Source organism: Chaetura pelagica, unplaced genomic scaffold (assembly GCF_000747805.2).
Source record: "Chaetura pelagica isolate M959 unplaced genomic scaffold, ChaPel_1.0 scaffold69, whole genome shotgun sequence".
NCBI classification, from domain to species: Eukaryota; Metazoa; Chordata; class Aves; order Apodiformes; family Apodidae; genus Chaetura; species Chaetura pelagica.
In genome coordinates this window covers 8439885-8450252 of record NW_009970724.1, presented here as the reverse complement: position 1 = coordinate 8450252, position 10368 = coordinate 8439885, and the positions used below count along the sequence as shown (strand labels likewise).

The following is a 10368-nucleotide window of genomic DNA, read 5'->3' as shown; positions in this document are numbered from 1 at the left end:
AAGAGTGTCTCCCTTCTTGACTGTTTTTAAACACTAATACATCACACAACAAACTGCATATACTGTTTAACAAGCTGTCAGTATCCCCATATGCTGGAAGTAACATATACTGGTTTTCACATTTAGGACAAAACTGCATCTATTTACTTGTTTAATAGTTAATAATACTCTAGCGTTTGGATATCCAGCTATTTACATTCATATGCATGTATGAGGATGGTGCATCAATATTGCTGGAAGAAACAAGTTTCCGATTCCCTTTTACATCACTGAATATTTTATAGAAACAGAGCACAGGACTCTCAATATGCTGGGCATATTCATATTCCCACTGACTTCATCTGAACACACCAAGAAATCACTGCTTTATCACAATGAAAACTGACTCTCTTACTGGAGTGTGACAGCACTACTGTACCACCTTGTAAGAAGACCAACTAAAGAAGGCAATAATCAAGAATAAAACCTTTGAAGAAACTAAGAAAAAATATTCTGTCTTTCTTATCCTCTATTCATGGAGTAACAGACTTTTAAGTTCTACAGAAATCTTGATGGAAGCTGAAAATGGCTGACAAATTCATGGAGAAATTTGAAGTAGCAGAGAAACTGCTTACCATGCAGCAGTAGTCCTCAGAATCTAAGTGACAATGACACTCACAAAAAGATCAGAAACAGCCACCTTTTTTGAAGCATGGTTTGATTCAATGTTTGTGGCCTGTCTGCATTTGTTGGACAGTTCTGTTTCTGTAGACAGAACACAGTTTTGGGGGGTTTTGAGGAGGAGCTCTGGTTGTGGGTTTGTTTCTTTTTAATAAAAAGCGTCTGCAAACTCTGGTTAGGTTAGCTAAAACAAACTGTAACAAGAGAGAAGCAAAATACCCCTAACAAAAATCCTACCAAAGTCACAGCTTTCAAACACTCATTTATCCACATTGCCTTGACAACTGGAGTGTTTTCAAGATCCTCTCAAACTCTGACAATTTAGTAATTTTAACAGCTACAGCAGAAATACCTTAAGTTATTTTCTGGGACTCCAAAAATCCTTCATGTATGCAAAAGAAAGTCTCGTGTTTAGAAAGTTTTGAGATTTGAGTCCGAGGGCCCTTCATGGTTGCAGGTGGAGGTATACTGACACCAGCCATCCAAAATCAGACTAGAAACTCCTTTAGCAAGACATCTGCTTAAACTATTAAGAAGTCTGAAAACATCACCTCCTTCTTTGTAGATTTGTTTACCTAAAACAACCTAAAAGAACCTAAACAGTCAGATAATTTCAGATAACTGAGGGAGAGTAACAGATAAAGGTCTTGCTGTGGAATTTTTTTTTTAAGCACATCTTCTCATTTTAAGCTTCATGTGTTACACCAACATTTAGATCAAAAAAACGACAGAAATTTTCAGAGTAACGGCATAATTGTGTTGACTTCTGCCAACTTGTGAAGAGTGGGAACATTCTGTCATGCTAGCCTGGAATGCTGTCAACTAAAAGCTCCAATGCTTGAAGGAAGGAACAGGTTTCTTCTAGAAAATATCCTTACAGTGAGATTCTGACATCTACCTCTGTGCAAACTGACATCTGCAATTGTAATGCAAATGACTGCCTCAGAAACCAGTAAGTTCTTTATGGCAATCACAGGTTTAAGTTATGACTAAGGTCACCTAGAAAAAGCCAGGATGTCCTTGCACAGTGTATTTGTTTCTTAAAATGGTGAAGAATGAGCACCAATTTCAGCTTGGTATTTACCCAAGTAAATGATACTTACGCTTTACTCAGTTTTTCAAGGACAATTCGCTTTCTAATCTGCATTTGTGCATTTGAATCAACAAGTGGGAAGTTGAGATCTTCTTGTTGATCATCCTGCATTAGACACAAAAACTTTACCAGCTATATCCTAGTATTTAATTAAAATCAATGCATCAAAATAGTCACAGCTTATCAATAAAGGTTTAAACATAAGAAAATGCTTATCTCTGCATAGAAAAAAGACAACCAAACAACCCAGAAGTGCTTAATGGACTGAAGTTTGCTTAATCTGATGTAATAAACAGTGTGCAGCTAACCTACTTTTCCCTTCCCTATGCTAGATACTTAGTTTAAGTAATGGTAAAGTCCTTCAAAACTCAAGTCAGAGTAAACTTTCCAAGAAGCACTATAACAGCTTTGTTTCACAAGAAATAGCAATATGAAAATTATACCCTCTGATGCCAATATCACACTTGAACTTTAAAAGCAAACACAATTTCACTTGCTAGTACAAACTGTACAACCTACCTAGCCTTGTTAGCATACTGTTTTTACAGCAGTGACAAGACAGAGCTGCTGTCAGCTCATTTACCTGACCTGGAAGGGGTAAAACCTCAGACCACTCCCTTTGTTGTGGTCTGCAAATCCCCCTGAGTCCTTTTTCCAAATTGTCTAGACTGCAGCAACATATCCAAACAAAGCAGCAGGTTTCAACTCAGAGAATTTTAACAGTAAGTAATGCCAAAGATCTAGTCTTGCTCAAGAAAGAAATCCAATTTCAAGTATACCCTGTTATGAATAAAAGGCAAAAAAAAACATTAAATAAAAACATTTTTTAATTAATCAAAGGAGGAGGGAATGAAAAACCAAATGTGTTCCCTCCTCACCCAAAGTCTACTCTCTCTTACAACAGACTCTTTCATCTAAGTGAACCTTCCTTACTTTCATGCTTCACAAACTGAAAGACAGCCATCAATGCAACCCAAACAGCCATACAAACTCATTCTTACCAACCTGAAATACAATTCCTCAACCTCATGGGATTGCTGTGAATCTATCAATCGTTCCTTTTGCTATTTTATATTAATCTGGCCATTACCTTGGCCATATCCTCATAGAATGACAGAAACAAAGAGCCTGTAATAATTCCTTAAAGGCAGGCTTTATACAGCCTCGACACTATTCCACTGGACACTCACTTTGTCTTTACTTGGATGTTCCTCTGCTTGTGCATGTGTCACAGCCTCTTCCGCCAAGATGCACTTTCCTCTATAGAACTCTTTAACTCGGAGTTCTAGGAACTCAGTTTCTTTTTTTAACTTTTCATAACTAGGCACAGGCTTAACTACTCCACCTGGACTTGTGAAAGGTAAAGAATAGTTCAAACTGTTTTCAGACTCCCCTCCAGCAACAGTGTTAAGATCATCAGCTGCATCTAAGTCATCCTCATCAAGTTCTTCATTCTCCTGGTTGGCAGATGATACACATTCTGATGAGCATGAAGTGTAGTCTGTGCCATAGAGAAATTTTAAAGTTTCCTCAGTTCTCCATTCCAGAAATGTTTGCTTAAGCACTTCTAATAAACTGCCTTTGGAATTAGCTGGATCCTTCTGCTCTTTTGAGTTAGCTAGTGTTCTTTTAAGATGTTCTGCCCCTCTTTTGCTCACACCTAGAAAAACTATCTGTGAACCACTACAGGTGTTTTCATAGTTTTCTGAAGCACTTGATTTTTCTAAAGTAGTATTTTTTGAAGGCATCACAGTTATTTTATTATCAACAGAGCAAGCATACATTTCTTCCTGAGCATCTAATTTGCAATTAGATAGTTGTTCAGTGGCTTCTACCACACCCGAGTCTTCAGTTTTAGAGTTGGAATAGACTTTCTGAGCTTGCTTCTTTTTGAGGATGCTGCTTCTGTGCAATTGCCGTGCCAAACTGGCTGACCCTGACTGACTTCCCGGTAGGACAGAAGAAACAAATTCTTGTTCAGTATCACTACTGCTGTCACTGGCTGTGTCATGGGAAACAGACTCATGTGGATTTGAAGATATACTGGGATTTTCAATGTCAGAAGCTTTAATTGCTTCATCACATAGTTTCACCTCTTCTCCAGACTGTCCACTGTAATAGAACAATGAAATATGAACCGGTGTTACCTTCAATAGCTTTTCATTCTTGTGTAACAAATTAAACAAAGCATTTTTTTTCCTTTTAAGAGAAGTGTGCTTTTTTGCTTTTAGAGTCATGGCTGTTCTTCTGAAAGTCTTGTCAAACTCAAAGATTTGTCATCAAGATGACAAGTGTGGACATTAGAGAAGTAAATTCCCAGCTGCTTATTGGCAGTTAGAAAAGACTGATAAACAAGACATTATTAAAGAAAATAATGTCAGACTTAGCATGATAAATACTGCAATTTTAAAATTAAGTCAGAGATCTTAACATATATATGACTACAATACCCTAAAATCAGCGGGACGGCAGAGCTCTTTCTAGCATGTGTAAGTTTGCCACCTAATGGCCATGTGTGGCAAAAGAAAACAAACAAAAAAATCAAAATACACAGCAGAGTACAGAGAGATGACAGAATAGCATGATTTCATTTTAGCTGATATAGATGTTTTAGATTAAGAAGTACAGAAGCTTTCATCACATATAATTGGTACAATTTTTTAAATAAAGAATAGATGGTATAAAATATGCTAAGTACAAACACTGTATTTGTTTCAGATTTCAACAGGATCAATTAAGACATACAGGCCAAGAGCAGCTGTACACTAAATCATACAGATCAAATATGTTGGTTTGGAATCACAAAGGAACAAACTAAAAAAGACAAATAATCCTTTGTGTAGTTTCTAATAAGTTCTTGTCTATAACACAGGAAATCAAAGATTCCCTTTTCACCTGATATATTTCTAACTGTAAGTGCATAAATAAATTTTAAAAAGTATTGTTCAATGTACCTCTGACCTTCCTTTAGCAGCTCTATGTCTGGTGGTCTGCAAAAAGAAGATACAGAATGAAGATTTTCCTGCTAAATCAATGCTGTTGAAATACCCACTAATATATAAAATCTATAGTTGAGGTTGGAAGTCTGAGGATCTTCTAGTCAAATACCCACTGTTGAAAACAGGGTTAGTGAGAGCAGGTTTATACACACGTTCACAGAGGTGAACTCATGTGCCTGCAGCACAATCCTGTGATGCTGAGCAACATTTAACAGAAGCAGCAAGTCACACTGATGCTGGTCAGAAAGGACCTCTGGAGGCCTCTACTCTGACCTCCTGCTTGTAATGCAATTGTCACCAGTGCTAGATCAGGTCAGCCACAAATTAATGAAGTTTAAATCTTGAAAACCTCCAAAGATAAGATTTCAAAACATTGCTGACTATCATGTTTCATTCTACCATAACCTTAGTGCAGTTTTTTTTCCCCAATGTCCAACCTGAACCATCCATTTGTGGCCTTGTGAAGCTTTCTGCCATCAACCAAGAACAATCTGGCTCTGTAATCTTTGTAACTTATTTTCAAGTGTTTGTAGACTGCTTTCAGATCACCATTTGGTCCCCTCTTCAATAAAGTAAACATGACAAATTCCTCACAGACCACCAAGTTACTATAAACAATCCTGGGCCGTTTATAGGAAAATATTGCAAACTAATGCAAAAAATATGAATATTCAAGGTGTCTTTACTTAATTAAAATTTTACTTTGTTAAAAAGTAGGCTATCAAGTTATACTGTTTTAAGAAAATGGAGTTCAAATGTCTCCAGAAACTTAAGAACCATAACTCAACAAATGCTGATGAGTTTCTTTACAAAGCTCTGCTTGCAGTTAATCTGCTTCAATTCAGTTATGAGACAGCATCACAATGCTACTCATTTTGTCCAACACTTAATGTTGAAATCCTCACCCACCTGCCCCATAAATGAAAGAAAACCTTTCAGGCATGTATTCAATGCGAGTCAGTGTACTGACACCTCGCAGACAGTGTACAAAAAACCCCACAGGCTTAAAAAGATGAAAGCTGCACCACTCATTAATTACTTGAATTTGGAAACTAAAGGTGGTAACATACAAGGATGTAAATGACTAACTCCATATAACACCTCTTTATAGGTTTACGTGGAAGTTGTAGTCTTTTCTGTCAAAAGAATTTCAGATATCCTAATGTATAAAAATTCATCAGCATGTGCATATGTGGTTGTGCATACAGACACACCTACCCATGGAGTGTCTGGGGTATTGTTTGTTTCTTTGTTTTGTGAAAATACCATTCCCCCAGGATAAATAATAAACTATGTCAGGCACATCAGAACTGTATTAGTTTTTATGAATAAAGGGAGATTTTATAAATACTTTCTTTACAGACAGCAAAACAGGAGCAGAAAAATACTGGTAAGCTTACTTAAATATTTACTGAAGAGACTAGTTTCCCCTAGTAGAGTCCCTCAGATCAGATCAGGCTGCTCTAAATGTCTTCCCTCATACATCATATATTTCATATGACTGATCTGAACTGTAGAACCAAGCTCACACATATAATTTCAGCTAGTCTCTTTTTTTGAAAATGAGGAGACTATGAAAAGTAGTGTCTTGGAGAATAGATTCAGCTGAACGTTCTCTAGACTAGTATTTGTTGTTTAACAGTGACACCCATTGGTCGGATTAATAATTTGCAAGCCTCTGTTTCCTAAACTTGGTACATGGACTGCATCTCACTGCTCTGAAATGTGTGTTGTGGTAACAGCAGGAAACATGCAATCTGAAGTTAGATGTTAGCCAGGATAAAGAACATCATCTTGTTTTAATCTGCTTTCAGATGCATTCACAGTCTGACCTTAAGACTAATGCCAGCTGCTGCTGTGCTAAAATTAGAAAATCTCTTAACAGGATAAAATTAATTTCCTATACGTTATATGGTTTGTAAAAATTAAATCCTAGTAAGTACATGTAAAAATTAATAAGACTTATTATTTATGACTAGTTTGCCCTCTAAACTAACATGGTCATGTCTACTGAGTAGCAATGAGTAGTACTGAATCATGTCAATTACTGTGCTCAATATGGCAACAACACATATAATTAACACCATGCTAATCTAACATCAGTTAACATCAGTTACCTCTGTTTGGCCAAATAATTTTGATGCATTGCAGCTAATTAATTAGCATTGCAACTTCAATAGAGAAAACACTATTCTCAAAAAGAGCAACAAATGTATAAGGTTATACTTACTTTTCTTCTTCTCGCATCCATACTGGACTTCTGGAAATCTGAGCTTCAAAATATTTAGATGCTTTATAGCAAAAGTTGCTGCAAAAGCACTGAAAATTAGAGAAAAGGCAAGAAAATATGACTAAAGACAATTTTTAATACTCGGAAAAAGGTACAAAAGTAATATATTTTTATGCTTGTAAAATATAACTACCAATCTGTAGCTCTCTTTAAGCCTTTGACCAGATTTTTAATTAATCAGAGAAACCAAACCTATCCATAAGTATTATCCCATTCTTCACAAGCCACTTGAAGTTTCATCTGGATTCTGCTTTTTTGCAGTTTTATTATATATTGAGAAGCAAACTAGTGTTGGATTCTACATAACAGTAATTTAAAAAAAACCCAGAACTCTTCAATATGATGGTCATAAAGGCATTAGATAAAATTCAATAATGAAAATTTTTGTAGACTTCCCATGTTATGCTTAAATTTAGAAACAAAAACAAGTCTTCCCAGAGAGCACCTAGAAACTGAAATGCATGAAAACTTGATATTCCAACAGTTCGTGAAAATTATTTTCATTACAAAAAACAATACTGGCTCTGAATCAAGCCACTACATGAATTCTTTTTCAAAATGCATTTCTGAGGTTGAGACAACACTAAATACATTTTGGAAATAACTTGTAACCATACCTTTCTTTCAGTGATATCATAAACTCTGTTAGTTTTTGTTGAAATTCTGTACTTCTGTTTTGGCACCTAAAACAATAAGTTTTCATCAGCAAGCTTGTTACTTCCATCATGACTTTAGAGAAAATTTCGTTCTTAATTCACATATTTTAATATGTGTAATATGTTTCAACAGAGTTGCATACTACAACTACCTTTTCTCTCAATTCTTTTGATATTGTACCTTCTCAGATGTCAGAATCATAATTTATCTTTAGTTATTTACATCTTATTATCAGCAGAAGACAGCTTCTGATCTACAAGAAAGCCAGAGCTAAACTTCAAACAATGAAGCTGTCATGGTAGAAACTTTGTGTGTAAGTGCTGCACAATTACAGTCAGGTTCTTCTTTAACCCATACCTATGTATATGCATGTGAGACTGAACTGTCAGAGACCCCCACCATTACCCAGACAAACCCAGAGATGACGTGATATAAATGTAATACAGCTTCCAAGAGAACTTCTGTGAGGATTTATGGAGTCCAAAACAGCAACATTTTTAAACTTTGGTAGATTTTTTTTCCAGATAATTGGGTGTACCACAGCTGGTATTGCATCACAGATTATCTAACTGATTCTTAAGATAACAGATTAATAAAAAGCCACTTACATTTTCCAGTTTATTTTGACATAGAGGATAACCACACAGTTTGATGATAGACCGTTCATCAACAATGTCTTTATAGTGAGATGGAGTAATACATTTTCCCTAAAACGACAAGAAAATAGTTCAACAACAGATTCTGGAAATTATGTTACTCTTTCATATTCTAAACATCTGATTAAAAGTATTTTTAACTTTGTAACAGTTACTTAGTAAGTTTAATAAATAACATTTATAACTTACACTGTAATAATAGTAAAAAGGTAAATAGGGAATGAAGAATGACACAGGCACTTTTTTTTACATATAAAAAAGCCTCGTAATTTTGCCTTTGTTTGTACCTATTTTCGTAATTTTGCTTTCATTACATGTTTTATACAACTATTTACCAGGCTACAAACAATCTTAACAGGTTGAACCAATCATCATACTGTTTCAGCAAAACTGTGCTGCCAAATAAACTGTGGGGCATTACAGACACTTTGTCTAAATAATTATGTGAATTTAGACATGCTTGCACTTCATCTAGCAGCCCAGATCTGCAGAAGCATAAACAAAGGCTGTGTTAATAAAGTGAGGATTCATACACCTATACAGTCCTGCTAGACTAGGCCATGTTTTCACTGCAGAACCGTTGAAAGTAAGGCAATCATCAGAGCTGACAATAGAGAAAATAATTTAAGTTGTCCACTTTACACTGCAGTAAATTATTCCAAGAGCTTATTAAAAAAAAAGGTGAACACTAAGATACAAAATAGTACAAAAAACTTGCAACACCTACAGAATTCAGAAGGAACTCTTCAGTAATGTTCTCTTCCAGGAGTTGTTCAACAATATGCAATGCTTTTTTCTCAAATTCAATCTTCTTTCTCATAGCAGCTTCCAGAGCTGCTTTCCTGTAACAGAAGAGACAGTAAATGACACAGAGGACAGATTTCCATAAACAATTTTCCCATCCTCTTGATCTTTTTTAAAAAAATACAGCAGGTTACATTTTCCTGCATCTCACCATGATGGCCAAAAAAAGCAGGTTTCCAGTTTATTCCCTGATTTTGTTGTTGTGTTTGTGGGGTTTTTTTAAGTGAATAAAGAAAAATGCAAATATTTAAAGATAGCTAAAAGCAAGTGCTACAGACCAAGGAAGTACAACTGGAAGGTTAGATTAATAAACTTTTAGCCTCTTATATAATGCACAGACATGCATGCTGTTAGATGTTACACAGCATCATTCCAAACAAGCCTGCATGATGCTGATGATCTCCTTAAATTAGTCACGGTAAGGAAAAGAGAAAGCAAAAATATATGCAAGGCAGAGAATGTGATTTTGAAGTGAAGCAAAACATGATTGGCACATACTATTAGAAATTATACCTCTGAGCAGCATCCTCATTCTTCACAGCGGCTGAGTGCTTATTTCCTAGAAATCAAATACACAAATGTAGAAATACAGAAATTAGTGTACTTTCTTTCTTGGAACAGTGGAACATATTGGAATATGAAAAATATTAAAACCTCTGAACTGTAAGCATAATAAAGTGAGTTGCTTAGAAACTCGACTTTTGCAGCCAAGACCGGCTTCATTAACCTAGCAACACTTCAGCAGCCAGTCAGAAGCTTTATATCCATGTTTCTAAGACAATCCCAACTCTCTTTATCATGTTCTGTATAAACAGCGAGCTAAAGGTAAAATAATTCTGACAATTTCGTGCCAACCCCACTCACCCTGGTTCTCCACTGGCTCTCCATCCCCGCGTTATCCCTGCACCCCGCTGCTGGGACACGCTGTCCCCTCCAGCCACCCCAGCACGGGGCTGTCCCGGCGGGACCGGCAGCGCTGCCCGCCCGTGCCCCGCGGGCCCTCCTGCCTCCCGCTCAGCTCCCGCGGGGAGCGTGCGTCCTCCGCACGGAGGACTCGGGCAGCCGCTCCCGTAAGGGCAACAGTGAGAGAAAATAACGGACTGTTATGCTTAACACGTAAGGACTCCTCCGTTTTCTGACAGCGCGATCGCTGCCCGCGCAGCGGGACGCTGCTCCGCCCGCCCGGAGCGCCGGTCCCGGCCCGGCCGA

The 10368-nt window shown here is 36.8% G+C and overlaps 1 protein-coding gene across 1 annotated transcript in view; it reads right to left on the bottom strand.

Annotated features, from left to right (window-relative positions):
• Positions 1–10047, bottom strand: part of RPAP2 (RNA polymerase II associated protein 2) — a 33037-nt gene extending 22990 nt beyond the window's left edge. The window contains exons 1-9 of the mRNA XM_010006756.1: positions 10020–10047; positions 9673–9718; positions 9083–9197; positions 8308–8406; positions 7660–7725; positions 6983–7071; positions 4708–4743; positions 2944–3865; positions 1764–1858 (exon numbers count right to left, since the gene is read on the bottom strand). Coding sequence (XP_010005058.1) covers positions 1764–1858; positions 2944–3865; positions 4708–4743; positions 6983–7071; positions 7660–7725; positions 8308–8406; positions 9083–9197; positions 9673–9718; positions 10020–10047 — 1496 coding nt within the window. The remainder of the gene's footprint in view (positions 1–1763; positions 1859–2943; positions 3866–4707; positions 4744–6982; positions 7072–7659; positions 7726–8307; positions 8407–9082; positions 9198–9672; positions 9719–10019) is intronic.
• Positions 10048–10368: the final 321 nt, after the last annotated feature.